A 16727-nucleotide genomic window follows, 5' to 3' on the forward strand; every position below is an offset into this window, starting at 1 on the left:
CAATTTCAGACCCACAGATTTTCCTAACCTCCTACATAGGTGAGCTTAATCTATTTTTCACTGGTTTGATTTTCTAACTCTGATATTTATCCCTCCGATTGGTCTATAGGACATAATCTGGCACATGGAAGTCTGACCAGTTATAATCAAAAGCTCTTTATGACACTGACAGATGTATTTCTCTCCTTAACACAGAGGTGGCTGTCATGAAAAAAAGCTGAATTACAAAACCGGATGACTTTGGATGCTCTCACTGCAGATCAGGGTAGCATTTGTGCCATTATCCAGACAGAATGTTGTGTTTACATTCCTGACCACTCTGACAATGTAACTAAAATCCTTAAACACTTAATTTTCAAAGAGATGTTATGTCCTCACCTGTTTCATCATGGGGTCAAGTTTTTAGCTCATAGTTTTCTGACACTTGATGGTGGAAGAAACTGCTGATACCTATAGTCATTATCATATCATCGGTATATTTAGATGTTACTATGTTTATTGTTGTATCAATCTTTTCCCAATACTTATGTGTTCTTGTTTTGTTCATAGGCCATCCACCTCCCAGACGGCTTTACAATCTGCTTCTACCAAACCAGAGAATTACCATGGCCCCTTTGTCAGAACTTACTCATAATCTGAAGCATTTCACTGACAGATAGCAAGGATTAGAGATACCTACCCTATAGGCCTATGCCCCTAATCAGCAGAAAGTAGCTACCAATTTGACTTCATCACCTCTTATTCTCTGGATGATTCAGGGGCTCTAGTCCTTGAGTGGGGAATGTTAGGCAGTAACTGGCAAATGCATGTCAAGGTCACAAGTGTAGTTTAAATCACTTTAGGATCTTTTAAAAAATTTTAGTTGTATAAATGGACACAATACCTTTAATTAATTCATTCATTCATTTTTATGTGATACTGAGGATTGAGCAGGGCAAGTGCTCTACCATTGAGCCACAACCCAAGCCCACTTGAGGTATTTTTTTAAAACTACTTACAAAGTAGACAAGAAAGCAAATGGTTGTAGTTAATTTGTAGAAAATAAAGCGAAGCGAATGAGCTTATGGGAAAACACATCAAGAGAAACATATTAATGGGACTAACTTTTGACAGGGTCCACTGAGGTTGATGTGAAGTTAGTCCCATTTGTCTGGGAAGGAAGATTCCTTTATTAGCACAGATGCACTAAGGTAACTTCTGATCAGTTACTGACCCCAGTGCTCAGATTAACATGGGATTGACTTGTACATTAAGCAACCCTAAATAGGATGGCTATCGTGAGAGTTCCAGAGTAGACCAACAAAGGTTGAAAATTCCATCACCCACCATGAAGGAGGAGTTAAACACCTGATTGGCAGAGAGTAAAGAAGGTATTCCTCAGTTCTCTGGCAGTAGCTGGCAAATGCATGTCAAATACTAATAAATTTTGAGACAGCACTGTCTCCTTTGTCATTCCCTGCCCAGAGACAGTCCTCTCTCTCTCTCTCTTGAGAGAGAGGGCTCACTTTGCTTTTACTTTACATTCACCTCACTTTCAATTATAATAAAGTTCTCTTATATGACTTTTGGTGTATGACTTTACATTTTCTTTCATTGGAACACAAGAACTGAGGTCTGGAGTTTCAGCTCCCTGCTTTCCTGTGACACATTGAACAAAGGTAGTATTCTTGCCCTGGTGAGTATACTGCAAGATTTCATGACACCACTCATTATAGAGCACAATTTAAAACTCATGAACTTTTTATTTATGGAATTTTTCACTTAATATTTTTGGATGGTAGTTGATTGAAACTGTGAAAGTCAAACCACAATTAAGGGGGGTAATACATACACACAAGCATACCCACAGTATTTTAAAACAAATGACATGTTAACATTTTATAGATCTACCAAAATGAGGTAGAACTGTATGTCCTACATGGACAGAAGTCCATGATGAACCACTGAATTGGGAAAAAGGGGGGGGGATAACAAAATAGATCATACACTACAATCTCTGTGATGTTTTAAACTAAATTTACAAATAAATTGCACAAGGAACAAGATAGTGGTTTAGTGGGAAACGGCTTTTCCCAAGCTCCATGACACAGGACTCAAATAGCGAGAAAACTGTTTTCTTTGAGGGGAGTTAAAAAGGCACTTCACTGATATTTAATATTGGACAGAGAGTCTTGAAGACTAGTAAATTTTTGGTATATCAGACAAGAATAAAGAACAGAATTGGAGCTGAGTGGGAGCAGGGGAAATTATTATACAAGTTTGGAAAAGAGTAAAATGTGCAGCAGATAGACTTGGTGGGGAAAATCCCAGGATGGGAGGGTCAGCCCGCCTTGGGCTCACCCACAGGCTATTCAGCTCATTAAACTGGTGCACACAAGTCACCTGAGTCTGTCTGCTATGCACAGGGAGCCAAGCTGGAGACATTTTTGGACATGGTGCTATAGCAAATCCAACTCATACAGGGAACTTAGATCCTTGAGTTCAGAGTACATGAATCCAGCAGATGTCAGCTTCCTGATCTCAACTGAATCTAGCAAATCAGGAAAATTTCTGGCATGGAGAGTATTTTGCCTGGGGGGTAACACAGGTCACAGAGGCTAGAGACCTCACCCTATTCTCCTCCCTTGAGACCAGGAATGCCCAGGACTAGAGGCAGTGGCTGAAGAATCTGAAAGGACAGGAATGACAGATCCTGGAAGGCCAGAAAAGGCAGTATCCAAAAACAACAGAACCAGTAAAGGACTGACTTCTCCTTCCAATGAGTGGAGCCCTGGGGAGATTAGTGGGATATAGTTCTAGAAGTGTGTTGATTAATTAATGCTCAATAATTTCCCATGCAACAAACACCTGGGGCAATACTAGATCTGATCCCCAACCTTAGGAGCTTCATTTCCAAAAACTCATCTCATAGAACCCAGTGGTATCTATACCCTGGAAGTGAAGCCAACAGTATCTTCTATATCTCCCCACATCATCCCGCTGAGAAGGGAAGCTAAGAAATGGAGAGACAGTTTGGAACAGGCAGCAAGCATATAATCTCACTGACTGTTTTTTTTTCCTTTCAAATGTGTACTGATTGATACATGAGGGACATTTATAAATATACATATTTGTTTCTGCTTTCTCATTTCTAATGCTTCTTGAAAGTAGTTATTTTTCCTTACTCTGTTTTTTGAGGGTTAGAGTTTTTGATTCATATATTTTGGTTTGGTTTTCTATTATCTGTGTCACAACTCTTTTTCCCTTGTTTCTCTTTCTCTCACTAACAGCTAAACTTTATTCTTCTTTCACTCTTCCTTTAATTTTTACTTCTATTTTTCTCTACCCCCTCCCCCATAAATAATACATCCTACGTTGCCTCTACATTTGCTCTACTTATCTCGAGACTACACTTTCTACCCCCTCATCTTTTCTTCTTTTCTTTTAATTAACTCTCTTTAACTTTTCCTAACATTAATTTGTTTATAAAATGCCAGACCATAGCATTAATGCTAAAGCAACAATTAATACAACTGAAGTCAAATAAAACCTATTGTTTGATTCTATGCCAGATAATTCATGATTACTTGCTGTCATTACTTATAGAAATTGCTGAGCCCATCAGTGCTGTTTATTGTATCAATTATCTTTGTGTCAACATGGGAATTAAGTACTTAATTTAGTGCTATATGTCATATACATAGTTGTTGCAATTATTGCCCCACCATCTGTGAGGCACAGGAAACCTACAGGATCACTAAAGGCAAATAGAATAGAAGCTCTGCTGCTTCAGATATATGGGCAGACATGCAAAAAATATGAAAATACTAGGGAATGAACCATCCCAAACAAACCAAAATGACTCAAAAGCAGACTCCACCAACACCACAGTGGAACAAATGTCAGAGAAAGAATTTAGAAAGTTTATAGTGAAACTGATCTATGAGATAAAAAGATGATGTAAGGATAGAAATCAGAGACAAAATATAAGAAGTGAAAGACCATTTTAATAAGGAAACAGAAATTCTGAAAAAAATCAATTAGAAATTCTTGAAATGAAGGAATCAATAAACAAAATTAAAAATTCAATGGAAAGCATCACCAATAAACTAGACCATCTGAAAGATGGATTTCCAGGCAATGAAGGCAAAGTACATAATCTTGAAAATAAAGTTCATCATGGAGAAAAGATGCTAAGAGACCATAAAGAGAATTTTTAAGAAATACAGGATAATGTTTTGAGGTCAAGTCTAAGATTCATAGGGATAGATGAAGGTTCTGAAATACAAACTAAAGGAATACACAATCTTTCAATGAAATAATAACAGTAAATGTCCCCAATCTTAAGAATGAAATGGAAAATCAAATTCAGGAGGCATAAAGGACTCCAAATACACAAAATTACAACAGATCCATTCTAAGGCACATTATTATGAAAATGACTGACATACATAAGGATAATAAGACCCAACAATATGCTATCTCCAGGAGACATCCATAGACTAAATGTAAAAGGATTATTCACACAGATCTTGTAACAAGCAGGTGTTTCTATTCTCATATCTGACATAGTGGACTTCAAGCCAAAGTTAGTCAGAAGAGACAAAGAAGGCCATTTCATACTTCTTAAAGGAGTCATAACACAACAAGAAGTAACAGTCTTAAGTATTTATGCCCCAAACAATAAGCATCTACATACATCGAACAAACCTTTCTCAATATCAAAAAATCAAATAGACCACAACACAAAAATATGGGAGGACTTTATCATGCCTCTTGTATCACTAGACAGATCATCCAAACAAAATCTAAATAAAGAAACCACAGAACTAAAAAAAATAACAATTAATAATTTAGACTTAATGGATATTTATAGAATATCTCATCCATCAGTGACCAAATACACTTTCTTAACAGTAGCATATGGATTATTTTCCAAAATAGACTATGTTTTAGGATGCAAAGCAACTCTCAGTAAATACAAAAATAGATACAATACCCTGCATTCTATCAGATCATAAAATGGAATGAAATTAGAAATCAATGATAAGATAAAAAATAAAAATTACTACAATATCAGTAGACTAAATAATTCACTATTGAATGATGAATGGATAGCAGAAGAAATCAGGGATGAAATAAAAAATTCTTAGAGGTAAATGAGAATAATGATAAACATATCAAAATCTATGGGACACTATAAAGACAATTCTAAGAGGACAGTTTATAGCATTGAGCTCATACATTAATAGAATAAGAGACACCAAATAAATAATCTAATATTACATCTCAAGGCTGTAGAAAACAAACCAACCAACACTCAAATCAGCAGATGACAGAAAATACTAAAATTAGAGCAGAAATCAATGAAATTGAGATTTTAAAAATTCAAAAAAATTAATGAATCAAATGTCGATTCTTTGAAAAAATGAACAAAATTGATAACAATCAAATTACTAAATCCATGATGAAAATGGGAATATCAACACAGACATTATTGAAATACAAATGATAATAAGAAGCTACCTTGAAAATGTATACTCCAATGAGCTAAAAAATTTGAAGACACCAATAAATTCCTAGAGACATGAGACTTGCCCATGTTGAACCAGGAGGATATAGAAAATTTAAACAGATTAATTTCGAGTAATGAGATTGAGGAAGTCATCAAAAGCCTACCAACAAATAAAAGCCCAGGACCAGATGGATTCTCAGCCAAGTTCTACCAAACCTTTAAAGAAGAACTAATATCAACCCTCCTCAAATTATTCCATGAAATAGAAAAGGAGAGAATCCTTCCAAAATCATTCCATTAAGCGAATATCACCCAAAACCAGACAAAGACACATCTAGGAAAGAAAACCTCAGACCAATATCCTTGATAAACACAGATGCAAAAATTATTAATAAATTACTGGCAAACTGAATACAAAATCACATTAAAAAGATAATTTACCATAACCAAGTGGCTTTCATTCCAGGGTTTCGAGGTTGGATCAATATATGGAAATCAGTAAATATTTTTCACCACATCAATAAACTTAAAGACAAGAGTCACATGATTATTTCAACAGATAAAGAAAAAGCATTCAATAAAATATAACATTCATTTATGATTAAAGCATTAGAAAAATAGGAAAAGAATCATTCCTCAACATTGTAAAAGCTGTACATGACAAACCCAAGGCCAGCATCATTTAAATAGAGAAAAACTGATAGCATTCCTTCCAAAACAGGAACAAGACAGGGATGCCCACTTTTACCCCTTCTCTTTAACATAGTCCTTGAATCTCTAGTCAGAATTCTTTTCTAGGCAAAATAATAAAATAAAAAGGATGTGATAGGAAAAGAAGTGATACAATTAGCTCTGTTTGCTGATGACATGATTGTATATTTAGAAGTAGATTGTATATTTAGAACTCATAACTGAATTCAGCAAAGTATCAGGATATAAAGTTAGCATTCATAAATCAATTGTTTAAAAAAGAAGTTAATTGGATTAGGCAAAGGGGAATGAAGGGAAGGAAGGGAGATGGGAATATTTAAGACAGTAGACTGAATTGGACGTTACTTTCCTATGTTCATATATGAACACATGACCATTGTAACTCTACATTGTGCAGAACCACAAGAATGGGAAGTTACACTCCATGTATGCATAATATGTCAAAATACATTTTACTATCATGTATATCTAAAAAGAGTAAATAAAAACAAAAGACAGCAAAAAAGAAAAGAAAAAAACAGGAGGCATCACTATATCAGACCTTAAATTATACAATAGAACTATAGTTAAAATGAAAACAAAACAAAGAGCATGATATTGGCACCAAAACAGTCAAGAAGACCAATGAAATAGAAGACACAAAGACAATCCCACAAAAAGACCTCAAACTAGACAAAGGTGCCAAAATCATACACTGGAGAAATGATAGCCTCTTCAACAAATGGTGCTGGGAAAACTAGATATCCTTATGTAAAAGAATAAAATTTAAATCCTATTTCTCACCCTGCACAAAACTAAACTCAAAGTGAATCAAGGACCCAGGTATTAGACCAGAATCCATGTACCTACTAGAAAAAAATGTGTGCCCAACACTCCAACATATTGGCTCAGGAAACGACTTCCTTAACAGCACTCTTTAAGCATAAGAAATAAAATCAATAATCAATAAATGTGATGGCATTAAATTAAAAATCTTCTTCACAGCAAAAGGAACAATCAAGAACATGAAGAGAAAAATCTTTGTCACCCACACCTCAGAGAAAACAATCATTTCCAGGATATATAAAGGATTCAAAAAACTTAACACACACACACACACATACACACACACACACACACACCAGCAAATAAAAGATCAAAAACTGAACAGACACTTCACAGAAGAAGTAACACAAATGGTCAACAAATATATGCAAAAATGTTCAACATCTCTAGCAATTAGAGAAATGCAAATTAAAATAGTTACACTGAGATTCCATCTCACTTCCAGTCAGAACGGCAATTATCAAAAATACAAGTAACAATAAATGTTGGTGAGGATGTTGGGAAAAAAGGTACTCTAATACATTGCCAATGGGACTGCAAATTGCTACAACCACTTTGGAAAGCAGTATGGAGAACTCTCAAAAAACTTGGACTAGAACTACCATTTGACTGAATTATCACACTCTATGGTATATATCAAAAGGATTTTAAATACTATAGTATCACAATCATAACAATGTTTATAGAAGCTTAATTAATAATAGCTAAGCCATAGAACCAACCTAGATGCCCTTCAACAAATGAGTGGATAAAGAAAAATGTGGTATAATACAAACAGAGTATTACTCCACCATAAAGCAGAATGACTTAATGACATTGCTACCAAATGGATGAATCTGGAGACTATCATGCCAAGTAAAGTCAGTCAGTCCCCAAAATCCAAAGGTCTAATGTTTTCTTTGATACGTGGAAGCTAACCCACAATAAGGGGTGGGGTGAGGGGTAGAGTAGAAGTACAGTAGATTAGATAATGGGGAACGGAGGAAAGGGAAGAGATATAAGGAAAAGAAAGACAGTGGAATGAATCTGACATAATTTCCCCATGTACATATTTGAAAACAACACAGTGAATGCCACCACCATGTACATCATAAGAATGGGATTCTAACTAGAATAAGATATATCCCATGCTTGTATAATTGTATCAAAATGAATTCTGCCATCATGTATAACTAAAAAGAACCAATAAAAATAAAATTAAAATAAATTACATATGTAAACTTTGTTGTCATTTTTAATAGGATTGAAATACATATACTTTTCTGAGATTTACCTTTGTAAAAGGTTTAACAATATGTCATAGAGGTGCTTCCATATTAATTTATACACAAATAGGTCTATTTTTAAAATAGTTCTATAGTATAGTATTCTAGAATAAATGCAATATAGCTCCTTTTAAAAAAATCCCCTGCTGACAGGCACATGGGCCACTTCCCTTTTTTAGGAGATGGAGGAAATTATAAGCAATGCTGAAACTAGCATCCTTACACATATAACTGGGATCATATTCCCTTGTGGTATTTCCTTAGAATAAATTCCTGGACATGAAATTTCTGAAGAAATTAGTACAAACATTTAATTTTTGATAATATTACCACAATGACACCCAGAAGTCAGCAATATACTGCAGCAATTTACACTCCAAGAACACAGTTCTGTATTCTTACCCTATTCATCAGCAGTAGTATTATGAATCTTTTAAATCTTTTTCAAGTTGCAAGGCTAAAAGTCAACTATCTATGACTATGGATGTAACTCAGTGTAGAGTGCTTGCCTAGCATACATGAGGCTCTGGGTTCAATGCCCAGCACATCACGCACTACACACTAACTATCCATGAAAACAATATCTATATGAGCAGATAAGTTTGCAGTTATTTGAGTGCTGATAAAATCTATCATCTTTCATAAAATCATGCCATTTATTTACTTTTTGTGGGTTATCCCTTCATGTACTTTTTCCATTTTCCTAGAAAGCATTCATCTTTTTCTCATGGATTTATAGGAGCACTTAATACATGAAGACTACTCGTCCTTTGTCATATATATATATATATATATATATATATATATATATATTACAAATAGTTTTCCCACTTTTTAATTTTATCTGTTAACTTTGTATATAGTATATTGTGTCATAGTAATTTAATTCTTTTGATATAGACAAATATGTAAATTTTTTCTTTCATGGCTTCTAGTCTGTTTTACTTAAGACCTTTCCTATGACAAAATGATATAAACATTCCCCATTTCATCCTTTTAAGTAGCATTTTATTTTTGATTATATTTTTATTCCACTTAAAAAATTTAGAAATTTCTTTTTACATCATAGCTGGTAACATTCTTAATTATTTTTTTGAACAGTCAACTATTCCAACACATTTCTTGTATATTCTGTCCTTTGTTCCGTCCTTTGATCTGAAAATATACTCCTACCACATACCAAATTCCACTCCCTTGTACAGAAAAAATTAATATAATTTTTGCACATTTTCTTCATTCTCTTGATATATTTTATCATCTATATTTTAACCTAGTATAGTGAACAATACATTGTAAATGGACAACAAATGCTGGTTGAATGTTACCCTCCATTTTAATCAAGGGCTTCTGTAAGAATTGAATTAAATTTCTAGATTTAGAATATTTGACATATTTCAATGTTTATTCTTTTCATCAAGAAATAAGATACATATCTATAAACATATTGAAGATTTTAAAACATATAATGTCACATATAATTGACATACAGTATTTGTCTTTCTGTGTCTGGCTTATTTCACTTAGCATAATGTCCTTCAGGTTGATCTATGATGTCTCAAGTGGCATGATTCCTACTTTTTTTGTGGCTAAACAACATTTCATCTTTATCTACGTATCACAGTTTCTGTATTCATTCATCCACTGAGGTTATTTCAAATCTTGTCTATTATGAATAATGCTGCAATAAACATGCAGGCACAGATATTTCTTCAAGACACTCTTTTGTATATGTACCAGAATAGAACAGATAATAGATTAAGCAGAGAACTCTAAGGAGAGGGGGTAGCAGAAATGTTTATCAAAGGTAGAAACTTTCAGTTATATGATGAACAATTTCTGGGGATATAATGTGCAGCATTGGTTAGTGATGGCTGTGTTAATTGGTTATGTTAATCACTATATAAAACCATACATATATACACACATACATACACACACATATATGAGATACGCCCATTGCACACCTTTCATATATTCACTATTGCTCAATTAAATATATTATAACTTAAAATGCCCTTCAATTATGTTTCATAATTTTTTAAATAGACTTGAAAAAATTATGTAGTAAGTTTAGTCCTAGATATTTTATAGTTTTCAAAGAAAGACTACTTGCAAATCTTCATAGAGGAAAATAAATGAATTATGAGGAAAAGTATGAAAAGCAAAGAATAATCCCATCTTGAAGTATATTTTCAAGATGGAAGATAACATACCAACAGAGATATGAAAAAGTTTGCTCTATATGTGTAATAAGAATGGTAATGCAATCTGCTGTCATGTATTTAAAAATACAATGTTTAAAAAAATAAAATATGGTAAATAACTCAAAAAAGACATTTGATTTTCAAAGGATTTTCTGGACTATTATTTCTTAACCTTTTAAAATCACAGATACCATGAATAATCTCTTGGAAGTTATGGGCCCTTTCCTTCTGGAAAAAAAAAAGAGTAGAAAATCTCTTACCTGACATCCTTTTAAAAAGGCTTTCCAAATTAACCAAATATATTTTTTTAAATTTATAGTAAATGATACTCATAGAATCCTGAATATTCATCAATACTATTTTCCAATATTCCAATGTACATCTTTTGTACTTGGTTTGTCTGCTTACCAAGAATACATAGCTTTTTTCTCCAAATTTGTTCATCAGTTTTACTTGTAACTAAAAAATTTATATGTGATATAATATGGTAAAAGTAGTGTGAAAAAAATTAGTTTGGGGCTGGGGTTGGTGGCTCAGTGGTAGAGCACTTGCCCAGCATGTATGAGGCATTGGGTTTGATTCTCAGCACCACATAAAAATGAATGGATAAAATGAAGGTATTGTGTCTGTCTACAACTAAAAAATTTTAAAAAATAGTTTGTAGGAAAATTAACTTTGAAGTTTTATAAAGACTCAAAGTAAAGGGCTATTAAAAATTGAATCCTATGAAATTAAAGGTTAATAAGATAGGTGTAAAACGCTTGGAAAAATGATAAAATTTAACATAATTCAGCATTCATATACTTTAAACCTGTTTTAAGTGTGATTTTTATTTTCAAGGAATGTAAACAGGAATTTGTAGATATGACACATTTGTAAGAAAGATTTATCTTCATCAAGGACACTGGTACTCAAAGTCATCCTTTAAAATGGAGAAAAATGACTATGTATGCTTTAATTTGAAATAAAATTTCAGATACATATTTTTAGATCTTTTTTACAATTACATGCTGTAGTATTTTCAATTGTTAACTACTGATCCTGATAATATCAAATAGGAAGATTTCTATTGTATATACACATTTTTTATGAAAATTTGGATGGGGAAGTGAGTAATAGACTCAAGTCCATCATGGATTTCAGGTTAAGAAATCACATTCTCTCTATAATATATTCTGCCAAATGTTACACATAATATTGTTATGTGACAAAGGAATAGCAAGCATTTCAGCTCTAGGAATTTAAATAACAATCATTATTTATCCTAGAAGAATTTTTAGGGAATTAATATTAACATCTCTTATATTAAACAAACTTTTATTTGAAGTTCAGCAATTCTTTTATTTTTCCTTTGGTAAAAATTAATTATATTTAATATCTTTCTTTTTAAAATATTTTTTAGTTGTTGATGGACCTTTTTTTTTAATTTATTTTTATGTGGTGCTGAGGATCAAACCCTGTGCCTCACACATGCTAGACAAGCGCTCTACCACTGAGCCACAACCCCAGCCCCTTAATATCGTACTTTTAAAAACAAAAAAGATGCATACTATTTTCACAGTTATCTGTGCATTCACCCATCAATTTTTTCTATCTTCTTAATGCATGGAAAGATGTCTAGGTATATTCTATCAAATTTTGATACTGTTATTTTTATGGACAGAAGTAATGTGAGTGGTTAGTTTTCTGACAAACTTTTCTTTCTATAATGCTTGTACTATTTAAGGAGATGGGTAGGTATCATTTTGCTTAAACAAAGAATACAAAGCAATTAAAGAAAAAATATACCATCCATGGTGGCATCCTCCACTGGGAAGATTAATGGAGAGGAAACCAGGGCATCTGCAACTGAGTGTAATCCTGGGCAAGTCAGTGACTAAAAATTCACTGACATGCTTTCCTTTTCAGCAAAGGAGAAAATATGGACACTGAATTAAATGTCCTCAAAGTTTTCTTTGAACATCAACATGGTATTAATTTCAGTGGCTAATTCCAACATAAAATCTTATGAGGGAGTTTTAAAAATGAATTTATGTTTTTATTAATCAATGCTGTCTCTCAAGTGTAACTAAATTTAATGCTCTCTTCCTTTGCTATAAACTTTTATAGCTCAATCATATTATAAATTATGTAGTACATGATATCATTGACATTTTCAAAATACTGAATAGGCAGTTTTATCTATATCAATAATTAAAGAGATGTACAAATGAAAATATAAATACATAAAGTCCTTCTCTATGCATCAAGTGTGAGAGGAAAATGTTAAATGTTGATAATTAATGGAGGAAGAAAAGAAGGAAAAATGCATAGCCCAAAATTCTCCTTCTCAATCTGAACATGTGTTAAAAATAAAATACTAACAAAAACTATTCAAATCATTAATTTAATCTTTAGATTTATAGGTAAGCTCAGAAGAAAATCATGAAACAACTCTAATAAGCATTTTTGAAAGATGTTTCTTTGTTCTAGGTGTTTTCAAAATTCATTTTGTATATGACCATTTAATATTCCAAAGACTCTGTAATCTATCAATTGATTATTTCTTTTATTATGTTAATCTTCTCAAATGAACAGCTGCAAAAAAGCATACTTTTCTGTTACTAAAAAACTGAATCTTGGGGCTGGAGTTATAGCTCAGCAGTAGAGCACTTGCCTCACACATGTGAAGCACTGGGCTCAATTCTCACCACTGCATATAGATAAGTAAATAAAATAAAGGTCCATCAACAACTAAAAATATTTTTTTAAAAACCTGAATCTTATATAGCATCAATGGAGCAGTATTTCTGCTTATAAATTCTAATTCAGTGTCTCTGAATGTAATCCTCAAACCTGCATGTATGTTGTTGAACTATATTTAAACAAATTCATACTATTTGTGATGATTATGTAATTAAGAATGACATTTACCAGGCCGAGGTACTAATGTAATTTTGCCTACATAACTTGATACCAACTATATATCTCCCAAAATTAAATATTGCAGGTATTATACTGTCACACTGAGAGTTTAAAAAAAATCATGAAAGGTTGGTATCACTTAAAAAGAACTTACCTTTGCAATTATTACTGACTGAACTGGGTAGCAAACAGTTGCTCCTAAAGTAGCCATTCCTAGTGGATAAACAACCTTCTTAAACCCAGAACCTATAAAATTCAAAAAGGTATATTAAATTCCAAATAGATGCCACAAGAGACCTGAATCTTTTACTTATAGTATAACATTTCCTTTGCTCTCCTTAAGCTATCATCCTCTTTTAAATTGCTCTTTAGATAATAATACCAATCAAAGTGATATCTAAAATGCCCTTAAGGATCTCAAATCAATTAATGAATGCCCTTTAGTTGTTATGTCCAATTAAGAAAAGTGTTCTCATTTTAATACCGATAATTTCCTAAACAAAAGGAACTGATGATTTTCTTCTGTTTTGAAGCTAGGTAGCTTTTCATGTCCTAAGAAACAAAGTTATAACCACACTTTTTCAAATATCTAACAAAGGATGAAAATATAAAGAATTAATCAACTACTGGGTTGGTGTCACCATATTAAAGTTAAATTAACTATTTCATATGTTCTTTTTTTTATTAAGTTCATAGGAAGTTGAATGACTCAACTAAGTAATCAGCTAAGGACTTTAAAAGGTACATAACTCCTTCATGTCACTGATCTAGGATAAGCATCTAAGAGTCATTTTTCAAACCATTTTTGAGAGCAAAACCCTTTCTAAAAAATTTCCATTTAGACTCTCACTAGGAACTTTAACACATAAAACTTGTAAACTTGAAGCTGCTCTGATTAAACCAGGAGTGAGAAGCTAAGTATTGCACCTTGTTTGTGTGGCTTATTCATTTGTCTCTATTCACCCCTAAACACTTTCAGGGAACTCTAGGTTCTGCAGAAAAGTTAGAAATCCACCATTGTAAGCTAAAGCTTGGGTCCACCAGACAGTTTATTCAAAATAATGTGTATGTTAAATGCTTGGCTGGGTATCTTGAGTTCCGTAAATATAGTTAGGCAATTATATAATAGGGCTTTAAGTTGGGGTAAGTACTTTTTTTTATTTTCTCAAACAGCCCTACTTGACAGTGGGATGAAACTGACCAAAGTATCCTACGTACATATTTTAGTCAGCTTTTGCGCTACTGCTACTAAAAGATTTGAACAAAACAATTTTAGGGGAAGAAAAGTGTATTTGAGGGCTCATGGTTTCAGAGGTCTCAGTCCATAGAAGGCTGGCTCCATTCCTTGGGGTTCGAGGTGAGGCAGAACATCATGGCAGGAGACTGTAGCAGAGCAAACCAGCTCATATGATGGTCAAGAAGCAGAGAGAGAAAAAGTTCATTCCCCAGACACAAAATATATAACCCATAGCCACACCCTCAATGAACCATTTCTTCTAGTCATATCCCACCTGCCCCCATTTACCAGTTAATCTCATCAGGGATTAATTCATTGACTAGTTTTAGGCTATAACCCAATTATTTCTCATCCAGATATTCTTGCATTGTCTCACACATGAGCTTTTGGGGGACACCTTGCATCCAAACATAACAATATATATGAATATATCATAGTGAATTTCACCTTTATGTGTATCTGCAAGGCACTAATTAAAAAAAAAAAAAAAAAAAAAAAAAAAAAAAAAAAAGCTCTGACAGGAGAAAGACCAGTAGAATAGAGGAAAGGGAACAGGGCAAGGGAAAAGTGGAGGAAAAGGGGAAGTCCCGGGAATAGAATTAGAGTAAATTATATACAATGCTTGCATAAATATATCAAAATGAACCCCAATATTATGTATAATAATAATGCATTAAAAATTAAAGAAACAATGAAACATCTTATCTGGCATATGAACAAAGACTAAGGTAAAAAGCATCTGGTAATATTTACAGGCAACATTGTACTTTAGGAAAATGTAAAACAAACAGTATATTTCTCTGACTGGTTTACTTATTATTAACATAGCCTTTTACAGTCATGCCTATTATAGACTGAGCTTGAGGGAAGTCGGTAGGCAAACTCCTTGTATTTATTTATTTTTTTTAAGAGAGAGACAGAGAGAGAAAGAGAGAGAGTTTTAATATTTATCTTTTAGTTATCGGTGGACATTACATCTTTGTTTGTATGTGGTGCTGAAGATCGAACCCGGGCCGCACGCATGCCAGGTGAGCGCGCTACTGCTTGAGCCACATCCCCAGCCCTCCTAGTATTTCTTATGTAGGTTTTCTTGAGATTTAAACTGTTTTTATACCATATGAGAACAGAGGGTCTAGGTTAATTAAAAGATGTACTAATTTGCTCTTTTAGTCCTGCTCAGTATTATTACAGTTTCTATTAATTGTTGATTATATAGTCCTATTATCTCACAATTTAGTTCCTTTGACTCAAGCAAATTTCTGCAACTGTGCTGCTCCTAAACTTGGTAGGTGGTGGTTTTTCCTTGATGTGTTATTTTAAAGATTAGAAAACTTAGGTTTGTCCTCTCTTTACTTGATATAATAAGCTAATCTGCAAAAAAATAAATTTAAGTTCAATATTCCTACTCCAATAATTACAAAAGGATTCTAGATACAATCACAAACTACCTGTGTGTTATACTAAGAAGCCATTAAGTGATTTCCTTTTACCTCTATTTGTAGCTTAACAGAGTTAGATGAAAATAACAGATTTCAAACATTTTTTACTATGACTCATACTAAGAAATAAATTTTACATTATGACTTATGTCATATCACACATACATACACTTCACAGAAACAAAAATTTCATACTTACCCATGTTAAATACAAAGAACTGTGATCTTTGCTATTCTCTATTTTATCTTTTAATAAAATGCTTTCTTAGATCTACATTTATTTCACCACTTACTAGTAGGTTGAAATGTGAAGTCTAAAAAACATGCATTACATTATATTAGCTGACATTCAGAAACATGGTGAATGACCTAAGGAACAATTTCTCTTACAAGAAGGTTATGAGTTCCTTACTGAGAAATTAAGTAATGCATTTTGGACAATTCCCTTCAAAATTTAGGAGGAAGCAGATAGAGGAAAGGGAGTTTGGATAGTGGTTGCCAGTACAGAAATAAACATATTATATTCTACTATTCTATAGCAGAGTAGGGTGATTATAGTTTATTAAAACCTATTACATATTTTAGGAAAAACCAGAAGAGAGGAGCTTGAAGTCTCTAAACAAACAAATGATGAGATGGAGACATTAA

The 16727-nt window shown here is 32.9% G+C and overlaps 1 protein-coding gene across 1 annotated transcript in view; it reads right to left on the reverse strand.

Annotated features, from left to right (window-relative positions):
* Positions 1-16727, reverse strand: part of Apool (apolipoprotein O like) — a 71667-nt gene that overhangs the window by 14366 nt on the left and 40574 nt on the right. The window contains exon 6 of the mRNA XM_026413124.2: positions 13558-13649. Within this exon, the coding sequence (XP_026268909.1) occupies positions 13558-13649 (92 nt within the window). The remainder of the gene's footprint in view (positions 1-13557; positions 13650-16727) is intronic.

The sequence above is a fragment of the Urocitellus parryii genome, chromosome X (genome assembly GCF_045843805.1).
Source record: "Urocitellus parryii isolate mUroPar1 chromosome X, mUroPar1.hap1, whole genome shotgun sequence".
NCBI lineage: Eukaryota > Metazoa > Chordata > Mammalia > Rodentia > Sciuridae > Urocitellus > Urocitellus parryii.